The sequence below is a fragment of the Rhineura floridana genome, chromosome 1 (assembly GCF_030035675.1).
Source record: "Rhineura floridana isolate rRhiFlo1 chromosome 1, rRhiFlo1.hap2, whole genome shotgun sequence".
NCBI classification, from domain to species: domain Eukaryota; kingdom Metazoa; phylum Chordata; class Lepidosauria; order Squamata; family Rhineuridae; genus Rhineura; species Rhineura floridana.
Genome location: NC_084480.1, coordinates 322,919,540 through 322,931,774, shown reverse-complemented (window position 1 = coordinate 322,931,774; position 12,235 = coordinate 322,919,540). Strand labels below are relative to the sequence as shown.

At 50.4% G+C, this 12,235-nt stretch overlaps 1 protein-coding gene across 1 annotated transcript in view; it reads right to left on the bottom strand.

Moving 5' to 3' along the window:
* Nucleotides 1–1,610: 1,610 nt before the first annotated feature.
* The window catches only part of LOC133375538 (microtubule-actin cross-linking factor 1, isoforms 6/7-like), a 46,739-nt gene continuing 36,114 nt past the window's right edge, over nucleotides 1,611–12,235 (bottom strand). The window contains exons 25-29 of the mRNA XM_061607267.1: nucleotides 11,733–11,887; nucleotides 10,414–10,488; nucleotides 9,855–9,972; nucleotides 3,080–3,258; nucleotides 1,611–2,821 (exon numbers count right to left, since the gene is read on the bottom strand). Coding sequence (XP_061463251.1) covers nucleotides 2,591–2,821; nucleotides 3,080–3,258; nucleotides 9,855–9,972; nucleotides 10,414–10,488; nucleotides 11,733–11,887 — 758 coding nt within the window. The 3' untranslated portion in view covers nucleotides 1,611–2,590. The remainder of the gene's footprint in view (nucleotides 2,822–3,079; nucleotides 3,259–9,854; nucleotides 9,973–10,413; nucleotides 10,489–11,732; nucleotides 11,888–12,235) is intronic.

Sequence of the window (12,235 nt, the reverse complement as noted above, 5' to 3'; positions counted from 1 at the left end):
AAGGCTTTGCTGTGTCTATAAAGCACAGGGTGATTTTCTTCTGAAATTCCTTGCTCCATTCCATTATCCAACGTATGTTTGCGATATGATCTCTGGTGCCTCTTCCCTGTCTAAATCCAGCTTGGACATCTAGCATTTCTCGCTCCATATACAGTAGGGCCTCGCTTTACAGCGCTTCACTTTACAGCGTTCCACTAATGCAGCGGTTGTCAATTGCAGAAAGGCCCTGCTTTTACAGCGTTTTTTTGCTGTCAGGCACCATTTTGGTCAATGGATTCCGCTTTACAGCGGTTTTCGCTTTACAGCGGGGTTCCGGAACGTAACCCGCTGTATGAGTGGGGCCCTACTGTATGGTAAGAGCCTTTGTTGTAGAATCTTGAGCATTACTTTACTTGCATGGGATATTAAGGCAATAGTTCGATAATTACTGCATTCTCTAGGATCCTCTTTCTTTGGAATTGGGATATATATTGAATGCTTCCAGTCTGTGGGCCATTGTTTAGTTTTCCATATTTCTTGACAAATGTTTGTCAAAAGTTGGGCAGATTCAGTCTCAGTAGCTTGTAGCAACTATATTGGTATGCCATTGGTATTGAAAGTGCAACTGCCAATATCATGCCATTTATAGATTGACTGCTTTATAATCTGCCCAGAATTTCCCCAGGAATCGATGTCAGGCTGACTGGTCTGTAGTTCCCAGGTGCCTCCTTCTTTGCCTTTTTGAAGATAGCGACATAATTAGCGCCCCCTCCAGTCATCCAACAGTTCACCCATCCTCCATGATTTTGCAAAGGTAATAGACAGCGGTTCTGAGAGTTCTTCAGCCAGTTCCTTCAATACTCCAGGATGCAGTTCATTGGGCCCTGGAGATTTGAACTCATTCAAAGTAATGAGGTGTTCCTTGACGATTTGTCCATCAATCTCAAGGTGCAATCTTGCCCCTTCAACTTCATGTTTCTCAGGAGCGTCATAGACCCTCTTTTGGGAGAAGACTGACCCCAAGTAAGACTTGAGCACTTCTGCCTTTTCTTTGTCATCTGTTATCATTTTGCCATCCTCACCAAGTAGCTGTGCCACCATTTCTTTTCTCTGTCTTTTACTACGGACGTACCTGAAGAAAGCTTTTTTGTTGCTTTTAGCATCTCTCGCTAACCTCAGCTCACTCTCAGCTTCAGCCTTCCTGACACCATCCCTGAAATTCTGTGCTACCTGTCTTTACTCTTCCTTTGTGGCCTGGCTTCCTTCCACTTTCTGTGTGTGTCCTTTCTTGTTTTCAGGACATCTCTAAGCTTTTTGTGAAGCTACATATGTTCTTCTCTTTGGGATGAGTGACATATTTGTATTGGAGAAATCATCAGGAATTCCTCATCTGAGTTCTCTAAGAACTTTTGGGTGGGGTGGCACTTAGACCTGGTGGTTTTTGTGTTTCCAATTTGTCTATATAGGCTGGGAGATCCTCCTGCTACCCTCCATACTGCCTAGCTGGCTTTACCAGGCTCCTGCTCCCCTCCGCACAAGGGGCCCCAGGCCACCCCTGGCCCTAGGTCAGATGATCCCTGACAGACAGACAGAGGCAAGCAGAAAAGTGGTATCTACAGAACCTTTCCTCTTTATTGTTCCTTGCTGAGCGCAGTCATGACCATGACAGACCTTCAGGTCTGAGGCCTGGCCAGAGAGGTGGATGGGGAGCAGAACATGCAAGCTCCAGGAGAGGGGTGGGGACTCCAGGCAAGTACCCCCCCAACACATGAGCGGTGCCTGGCTGGCAGGAAGAGGGGTTAGCACCAGAAAGAAGCCTTTCCCCACCTAGAGGGTCCTCCTGTGGGATCATCCAGGAGGTAGGGTCTCCTGCTCCAGGGAAATCCCAGCTCACTGCCTCATGCGCACTGTAGGTGGGAAGGGTAGAGGCTGAGCCAGCCCTGGAGGTGCCTGTGGGGCAGGGTGGGGCTGGCCAGGCACAGAGCATGCAAGGGCCCCAAGGGGGAGGTGTGTTCAGTGCTCAGACGGAAGCTGCTTGATGGGTGAGCCTACAAGGGGGCTGGTGGAGGCACCCTCCTGCAAGGGCATGTGGCTGTACGGTGTATCTCCAGCGGTGGCCTGGATCCCTGCTGCCGAGGCCTCCAAGAGAGCAGCCGGCACTGCAGGGAGGGGGAGAGGTGGCAGGGAGAGCACTGCACCTGCTCAGCCTCCAGCCTGGCCACGAGAACTGTTGCTGGGCACCTTTTGACGCCCCCAGAGGGGTGGGGGAAGATTCTGAGCCCACCTCCCGGAGGTGGAGCCAGGGGAGGGGAGGGGCTTTGCCCAGGCAGCCAGCTCCACAGGGCAGGCGGCCTGTCTCTTCTGCAGAGGCTGCATCTGTCAGGGCAGGGGTCCTCCTGGCACTCTGAGAAGGAGGCACAGAGAGGAGAGCACAATTAGAGGGTGGGCAACCCGAGCACCCGACAGGCCAGTGCTGCGGAGGCAGATGTGGGTCCCAAGGCAGAGGCTGGAAACTGTTTGTGGGGAGTGAGGCCGAGTGGGGAGCAAGGGGGTGGGCCGCACGCTCAACCGGCAGGCGTTTCCTTGCCAAAAGGAATCCTCGTGACCTGCCCTAGGCTGAGTGAGGGGGGCAGCTGTGGAGCTCGGAAGCCTGCAGTGGGGCTCTGCCCTCCTCTCCCTCTGCCTGGCGACAGACGTCCTTCCTGCCGGGCCCATCCCAGCCCCCTGGAGGCTCCACTCCCTCCTCGGCCGCTCCAGCAAAAGTCAGCTCAGCCCCGTCCGTCACCAGAGAACTGCGGGCGTGGAGGCACCGATCCCCAGAGCGCGTCCTCCGCAGGACAGTCTAGAAGCAAAAGGAGGAGAGACAGCAGGTCCCAGGGCTCCATCCTCATGTGAGGGCCAGCCCCTCTGCCCCTGGGGCTAGGGGTCCGAGGCAAGAGCACCTTTGGGGGCTCACGGGTGGGGTGGGGGTGGCTCTCCTGTGGCCCCTGTGAGCAAAAGACAGCCAAGCACAGGAGGGAGGCTGGGAAGAAGAAGCCCGCCCCACCCCGGGGTGCCACGTTCCCCTTCCTCCTCCCCGGCCTCAGGAGGACTGCCTTACCTTCCTGGGGAGAGGGCTGCTGGGGGCTGAGGCGCTGCTGTAGAGGCTGAGGCTGGAGTTAGAGCGGGTGGGTGACAGCACCTTGGAGGGGGGCCCTGACTGGCTGCTCCCCACTTTGCCCCCAGCAGGGTCCGAGGACAGGTATTTCTCGTTGATCTTCAGGTTCGTCCTTCCTTTCACTGGACAAGAGAAAACGCACGTGTCAGGCAGAGAGTGCCCGGCTGGAACTGAGATGGCACCCAGTGCCCAGCAGGATCCATGTCGGTGCAACAATCCAAAGGGATGTGATGTGATCTGTCCCCCGCCCCCGGGCTGGCCAGGAACAGGGACAAGCCCCTTGGAGCTCCCCAGAGGAATGCTTTGGGGCAGGGAATTAGTGTAACAAATGCCTACTAAGCCAGCAGTGGCCGGAGGGAGAGGGGCAGCCCTTGGACCTTTGCTGGGGAAGGGGTGGGACTGCTGCAAGCTGTGGGGGACTGGGAAAAATGGAAATGGGCTGCCTTCAAGTCGACCGGACTTATGGCGACCGTAAGAATAGGGTTTTCACAGTAAGCAAATGTATTTGTGTTTTGTTGTACGTCACCCAGAGTGGCAGATTAATCTCTGCCAGATGGGCGTCTAACAAATCTAACAAATAATAATAATAAATAATAGTAAGCGGTATTCTGAGGGGTTTCCCATTGCCTCCCATTGGAAAAGTTACTTTTTTGAACTACAACTCCCACCAGCCCAATCCAGTGGCCATGCTGGCTGGGGCTGATGGGAGTTGTAGTTCAAAAAAGTAACTTTTCCAAGCTCTGGCTGAGAGGCAGTGACTGGCCCAAGGTCACCCAGTGAGCTTTGTGGCTGTGTGGGGACTCGAACCCTGGTCTCCCTTAACCTTAACCACTACGTCACACTGGCTGTCATAGGGGGGTGGGAGGGAGCCTCAATTCTGGGCAGCTGCAGTGGCCAGGCTGGGTGGGAGATCTGCAGGATGTTGAAACTGTTTGTTGTCTCTCCAAGGGGCATGGTTTGGGTGTAACACACAGAGAGGCCTAAAAGGATATCTTTTTATGTAACTCCTATTGAATATTATGAGACGTGAAAGCAACTCGGTTTTCCTCACAGTTTGTAGAAGCAGAGCTTAGTTTTGTTGTAAGCCAAGTTTGTCAATTAATAAATATAATCAGTGTTAAAGAAGTCAAGCCTCCAAGAACCATTATTCCTGTTAAGAAGACTTTAGCAGTTGGTGCTGAAACCCGGGAGGGAAAGATTTAAAGAGAAGAAGACAGATTGCACAGTAAGGTTGGAAAGAGCAAGGGGACATGGCTGAGGCTTCGGAAAGAGGGCTGTAACCAGAACACTGACAACAAAACTGTTACAGAAGACAGAATGTGACCTACAGAAAACTGATGTAGATGTGGCTCCACTTGAGGAAAGCTTAAACCAGCTTACAGCAAAGGAGAGATTCCAAATGAGCTTGACCGAGACAAAGAAGCTCTGATAACCGATCTGGATGAATTAGAGAAAGAGGTGGAAACGGCACAGGGCTACAAAGACCACATCACAGCTGGGAAAAGTCATGCAATGCGAGCGATTAACACTGAAGTCCCTCTTCAGCAGCAAGGGCAGAGCCACAGCCACAGATGGTCAAGCTCCCCAAACAGATGATGGAAAGATTTTATGGGGACATTAGCTGCTGGCAGGGATTCTGGAGCCAATATGAAACCTCCATTCACGAGAACACCAGGCTGACAAAGGCAGACAAGTTTAATTACCTAAAATCCTTCCTAGGTGGGGCAGCAGCCAGGGCAATTGCTGGCATGCCACTATCGGAGGGAAATTATGATGCAGCTGTGAAAGTCCTGAGGGAAAGATTTGGGCGCAAGGATTTCATTATTAATGCCCACATTAACAAGCTGCTAAGCCTGAACCCAGTAAAAAGGTCAACTGACATCTTGGCTTTACGCCACCTCTATATGCCTGTGAGACTCAAGTACGCCGTGTGGAGTCCATGGGGGCTGTCTCTGATACCTATGGAGGTCTATTGTGTCCTATACTGATGGAAATGATTCCTGAAGATATAGCACTGGAGTTCAGCCGAAGTAGGGATAACAGTGATGAATGGAAGGTACCAGAACTCCAGAAGTTCCTCCAAAGAGAAACTGAGAGCCAAGAACTTACCTCAGTTCTGACTTAAAGTGCAGTTAAACCACAGGATAGTGATACCCCCCTCAGGTACAGCCAGAAGCCAGTACGACATTATCCAGAGCAGAAGAAAAGACTGGTCTCTGCGCCATCTGCTGTAGCACTGAACACAACAACTCCAGAAGCAGCCTGCATATTGTGCAATGCTCCTGCCCGCAGGGCAGATGACTGCTCAGCTCTGACACTTGCAGAAAGAAAGGAGAAGCTGAAGAAACAAGGCCGATGCGTCATATGTCTGGGGGTAAGACACATGGCCAAATTCTGCAAGGCAAAGGAAATTGTTTGCTCTAGTTGTGGAAAACTCCATCATAAGTCAATCTGTTCTCAAGAAGCAAAGGAGAACCCCGCCGACAAGACCACTCCTGATGACACTGTTATGTCATAAATAGCTCCATCTACAGTGGACTTAAAGCCACAGAACACAATATTACTGCAAACTGTGCAAGCTACAGCCAAATGGACTGCTGGGAAGAAAACTGCGCGCTGTCTACTAGATGGAGGAAGCCAAAGAACATTTATACAAGAAGACATCTCCAAGGCACTAAAGCTCCACGTAGTAGGGGAAGAGACCCTAACTATCCACTCGTTTGGGGTAAAGACACCAGTGACTACCAAAAGACGGAGAGTTAAAATCACCTTGCAATGCCTCTGGGGGAAAAAAGACTGAATTGGAAACACCACAAGTATGCAGCACCATAGTAAGGGTCCCAGGAGATGGCCTGCGCCAAGAATTAGAAACAAGAGGCCTCCAGCTGGCAGATGCAGCCTCTCCTGAAGAAGGCCATAGGCTGGAGTTAGAAGTGCTGATTGGAGGAGATAATTATTAGAAGGCAGTGACAGGCTGAGTGGAATGACTTGGAAATGAACTGGTGGCACTCGAGACTATATTTGGGTGGGCTGTTCAGGGTTCCACTACAAACTTCATAGGCACCAGTACCACAGAGGTCAGAGTACTGAAAGTCATAACGGAGGAAGAATCCCTCATCTCCAAACAGCTGAGAGCCTTCTGGGAACTATAATCGACTGGCATAATGGAAGAGGCGGAGGGGAAGACGAAGTGTGACAAAGAGATGCTCCAAAGATTTGAAACTTCCATAAAATACAAGGAAGATATGAAGTAAAACTACCCTGGAAGACAGATCAGCCTGACTCACCACACAACTTCCTTGTAGCCAAGAAAAGATTCAAACAGTTAGCTGGGAAGTTCAAAACTGATGTTCTGCCCTTTAAGAGGTACAGCAATGTCACTGAAGAGCACCTTCAGAAGGGCATAGTGGAAGAAATCACCTATAGTTCTGCACTTGAGACAGGCAAGGTAGTCTACTATCTTCCTCATCATACAGTCATCCGGGAGGATAAGGCTACCACAAAACTGAGAGTAGTGTTTGATGCCTCATCCCATGAAAGGGGGTGTCCTTCACTTAATGATTGTTTACTAACTGGACCCAATCTGAACCCAGATTTGTTTGGTGTTCTACTCGGGTTCTGCCAATACAAGGTACCCTTCAGTGCAGACGTCACAGCTTTTCTTCAGATCTCAATAGCAAGTGAAGATCGGGATGCAGTAAGATTTTTGTCGATGAAAGAACCTCTAAACTTTTATCAAGAACCAGAACTAAAGACCCTAAGAATGACTTGAGTGTTATTTGGTGCATCCCCCAGCCCCCTTTTCCTTACTGCTCCCATAAGACATCATTTAAACCAATCAGAAGGAACATCCAGACATCTGCCACGTTTGATGAATGCCTGCATGTTGATTTCATAGCCGGAGCTGACAGTGTAGAGAAAGCTGCTAGTATTGCCATGAAAGCCAGAGAATTGCTTTCAACAGATAGAATGGACCTCCGGAAGTGGAATACCAATTCTAAGGACCTGCAATCGTTCTGGCAGAACAAGGAGAATGAACCCAATTTAGAGTTGGAAGAACAAACTTTAGAACAAACTTTCCTCATGAAAGGTCTTAGGTCTGACCTGGAAGACCAAGGCAGATGAGTTCATACTTGAGATTCATAACCTGCTAGAATTCATGATAGGCAGAAGAAATACCAAACGTTTTGTGCTACAAGCAACAGCACATGTATATGATCCAACTGGATTCTTGTCACCCTTTGTTATCAGAGTGAAATGTTTGTTCCAAGAACTATGGGAACAAGGTCTTGAATGGGATGAAGAATTACCCAATGATGTAACCCTCAAGTGGAACCAATGGTGTCTTGAGCTACCACATTTGTAAGAACTGAGCATCCCAGGATGGTATTTTCAGGGTACCTTGAGTGCACTATCAAAAGTACAGCTGCATGCATTCTGTGATGCCAGCAAAAAGCCGTACAGCGGTTTACGTCTGGTATGTAACAGAAAATGGAGAGACAGGTGTGAGTGATAACTTCCAAATCAAAAGTAGCTCCACTAAAAAGAGTGACTCTTCCACAACTTGAATTAATGGGAGCATTAATTGGAGGTTCCATGAAAGAGGATCCAGATCTCAAACCAAGTCTTCAGATGGCTGTGCAAACCAGCTGCAACTCTGCCACCTCCAGTCCTAGCACTAGGAAGATATAGTCAGTTTAAAAGGATACTTCGACTAACTGCATGGATGCAGTGTTTTATATACAACCTCTGAAATCCACAACAGAAACAGAGAGGTCCTCTGATTGCTGAGGAGATATTAAGAGCTGAAAGATACTGGATTTGGAGAACTCAGGCAGAAACATTTGCAGCAGAATGAAAAACAGCTGACAAAAGGTATTCCCATAAGAAGAGACTCAAGGCTGGCAGAGTTCAATCCATTCTAGGACAAGGATGGTTTGATGTGTGTAGGTGGAAGACTACAGAAATCAAATCTCGCTTTGGAACAGCAACATCCATGGATACTACAACCAAGGCATAGGTTCACAGAGCTTCAGATATAGTATCAACGTGAAAGATTAGTGCATGCTAGATTGAGAGACACACAGAAATCAGAGAAAATTTCTGGATTATAAAGGGTAGAGGGTAAACACAATGATTCAGAAATGTAATGTGTGCAAGTGGCATTGAGCACAACCAAGAAAAGAAGTGGCTGCTCCATTACCAAAGGACAGAATCCTAGAAGTACCACCATTTGAGGTGACTGGAGTAGACTTTGCAGGAGCCTCATATGCAAAGATCTCACTAGAAAAGGCATGCATTGCACTTTCTACATGTGCTGTGACCAGAGCAATTCACTTGGAACTTGTCTCAGATCAAGGCACAAACAGCTTTCTACTGGCTTTGAGAAGATTTGTTGCTAGCCATGGACTGCGTAAAGTTATTTACTCTGACAATGCCAAGACCTTTAAAAGAGCAGATCAAGATTTGAGAGCTCTTTGGGCACAAATGGACCACCAGCAGCTTCAAGACTTCTTTGGTCAAAGAGGTATTACTTAGAAGTTTGTTGCAGAACGAGCTGCCTGGTAGGGTGGATTCTGGGACAGACATGTTCGTTCTGTCAAAACCTGCTTAAAGAAAACACTGGGAAGGGCAGCTTTGTCACATGAAGAGCTTGAAACAACTTTGATTGAAGTGGAAGCCATACTGAGCTCTAAGCCAATCACCTTTGTTTACAATGAAATGGAGGAACCAACACCTCTGACACCAGCTCACTTCCTTGTGGGTCAAAGATTAACAGCTTTACGTCCTCAGAGGTATCCTATTCCAGTGACTCATACAACTACTCGAGATGAACTCAGTAAAAGATGGAAATACCGACAAACATTGATGAATCAGTTTTGGAAAAGATGGCAAAAAGAATATCTACTGGACCTACAATCAGTTCATTGTAGCATTCCATCAGAGCAGAATGCTGAACTCAAAGTAAATTATATAGTTTTGATTAATGAGGATAAAATGTCCAAACACATGTGGAAGATTGGTAGAAGAAACGTTCCAAGGACATGACAATAGAGTCCGCACATGTGCTGTGTGACTTACATCTCGAGCGGTTCTGAGAAAGCCAATTCAACTATTATATCTATTGGAACTTTAAGAAGAGGATGGACATGCATGAAGTTCATTGGGCCGGAACTTGTTGAAACTGTTTGTTGTCTCTTTAAGGGGAATGGTTTGGGTGTAACACATAGAGAGGCCTAAAGGGATATCTTTTTATGTAACTCCTATTGAGTATTACGAGAAGTGAAAGCATTTTCCCGCCTTTTTTTCTCTTTTCCTTTTCCTCAGTGTGTAGAAGCAGAGCTTAGTTTTGTTGTAAGCTGATAAATAAATGTAATCAGTGTTAAAGAAGTCAAGCCTCCAAGAACCATTATTCCTGTTAAGAAGACCTTAGCTGTTGCAATACAGGATGGCAGGAGCCCTTTCCAGAAGCCGGCTCCCAACGGAGGTGGAGGAGGGTCTCACAAGGGACCACCCTCAGGGCTGTGCTCAGGACAGGATGATGCTCACAGCTCTGACAGCCACGCCTCCTCCACGTCCCGCAGATCCACACAGAGCAGGAGAGGCAGGTGCAGCCTTGCTGGGCTCCCCCATATCTGAGCCAGCCCAGAAGGCTGGAGGGAGTGCTCTGGGGCGGCCTCTGCACAGCCCATGGCAGACACAAATCCACGCTCCTCACCTCTGCATGGGTCGTTCTTCACCAGGAACTCGTCCAGGGCAATCCAGCCTCCGCCAACCCTCACCATCAGGGTGCTGCGCAGGATGCGGACCATCCGCAGCTGCTGCGATTCTCCAAACTGCAAAGCGGGAGAGGGGAAGAGGGCCCATTAGCTGGAGATGGCAGAGCCAGGAAAGGTCCCCTTGCAGGAGGGGCCGCGTCTGCCAGTGAGAGAGCAGCCACTCTGCTGCGGGGGGGAGGCTTCCGTCCCGTAGCCCGGCTGGCCTTCTGCTGCTCCTTCCCCCCACATCAAGCCCCCCATCCCAGTTCCTCTCTCTGGCTGCCAGGCCAAGCATGCCTTCGCTAGAGGTTGCCTGCTGGGCTTGGTGCCCAGGCACAGGCCACTTGCCCGGCTCAATGGCACCAAGGCACTGGGCACTGAGGTGAGGACCTTAGAACCACCCAGCTTCCCACAGTGGCCAACCAGGCTCCAGAGACTTTGGTTTTGGAAGGCCGGCTGGCTGCCTGCCTAGGTGGGAAACCGCTGGGTGTAGATGGGGTGGGAGGGGGAGGCTCTCACTCGGTACCGGTTGGCGCTCATCTGCTCCACCTGGAACTGCTTCACACAGCTGCACTGGGCCACCTGCCTGTTCACCTGGAACAGAGAGGGAGGAGTGCTCAGAGGAGAGAGACACTCCCAGGTCAGGCCTCGGAGCCTCTGCCCGGCTGCAGAAGTGGGTGGCCGGCACGCTTCCGAGGAATACAGCTCAACTACAGAGCAGCCCTGGCAAAGGGTCCCGCCACTCCATGTGCCCCAAGATGTGCCCCACCACACACTGGGGGCTGTGCCTCTCCCAGCAGCACTTCACTTCGTGGGATCGTTGCTGTGACTGGCACCCTGCTGGGCTCATGGTGGCCATCGGCTTCATGCAGCCTGGCTGTCAGCGCCTCCGCTCGGCCATGTGCCCTGCTGACCTCTTTTGTCACCTTCACTCACACGGCCCAGAGGCGGCTAACTGTGCCCCCGAAAGGCCATGCCCCACTGAGAGCGAGCTGCTGGCAGGGCAGACCCATTCCTCTCGACTCCAGTGGAGCTTCCAGCTGTCAGGCTGGTCCAGGTGGGGGTGGAGGCATGCGACGGTGCCTTTTCTTAAGGCCCTGGCACCCAGAGGTGGTGGGACAGGCTGGAGAGCTTCACATTTCACATTGAATTCTTGTGGGGCTGCAGAGCCAGTTCCCCCCTTCTCCTTTCGGGCCAGCAAAGGAAGAAGAGCAGAATAACCATGCTCATAAATCGTTTGCTATTGGAATCATACAGATGAGGGTGAATGGGCCAGAGGTGAAGCCACCTGACTTTATGGGCATGTCAGAAATGGGTGTCATTACAAAAGGTGGAGCACTTGTTATGGGGTGTGCAGGTGGATCAAAATGTGGTGTTCCATTTGCTGCTTTTAAAAGAGAAAAACAGCTCCAGGGAGGGGGTGGGTTTGTGATGTCACAGTGGTGAGCTAGACGATACTCTGCGGGCAGCTTCTCCTGCAAACAGCAAAGGAAAAGTTCCCCCTGAGCTTGATCCTGAGGAGAAGGTTTGACATCTGAACAAAACAAGGAGGCTGCACTTGGGTGCACAAATGATGCACACCCCTTGTTTCAGGATCATATCCAGCTGATTGCACTTCAAACACTTGAAGGTCTCTTCCTTATCAAGACTGTTTTCATTCCAAAGCCTCGGTGGTGACATCTTAATTCTTTCTGCTGCGGAAAGAATTTTTTTCCCTGCAACCGTCACAATTTTTTTCAAAATAAACCAGTTGCATTTGAATACATCTTTACAACTTCATGGCTGATGCAGCACCGGCAATAAATATTTCCAGGCCTCTCCCACCCTCTCTGCCATACCTCATCCTGGATCTGGTCGGCATCTGCTGCCCTCCGCAGCGTGTCACGGCTGGGGTGCAGAGCACTGACAAACTCATAGTAATCAATGAAGCCATCCCTGTTTGTGTCAAAAATGTTGGCCACAGCACCCATCTCCAGCATGTTGGTGGGGAACTCTGGGAAGGTGAAGAGAGGGTGGTCTGGCAGGGCACCTGAGCACCTCCACCTGCCATGCCGTCGCTCCACACGCCAGGGAGCCCCCCGCGAGGCATGAATCCAGAGCCTCAAGAGTGGAGCACAGGGCACAGCAGAGTACAGTACAGGTGAATGCCCTGCCAGGGGTCCAGTGTGGGAGGTGGGTCAGGTGGGTCTGAGAGGCACCCACTCAAGAAGAGGCTGCCAGAGAGGATGGGCTCCCCCTCCCCACTGTGTCAGCAACTTGGCTGGGCTTGGGTCTGGCCAAGCAAGTGGGACCCAGCCCAGCCGACAGGTGGGGTAATGCCTGGCCCCCTAAAGCCCCTGGT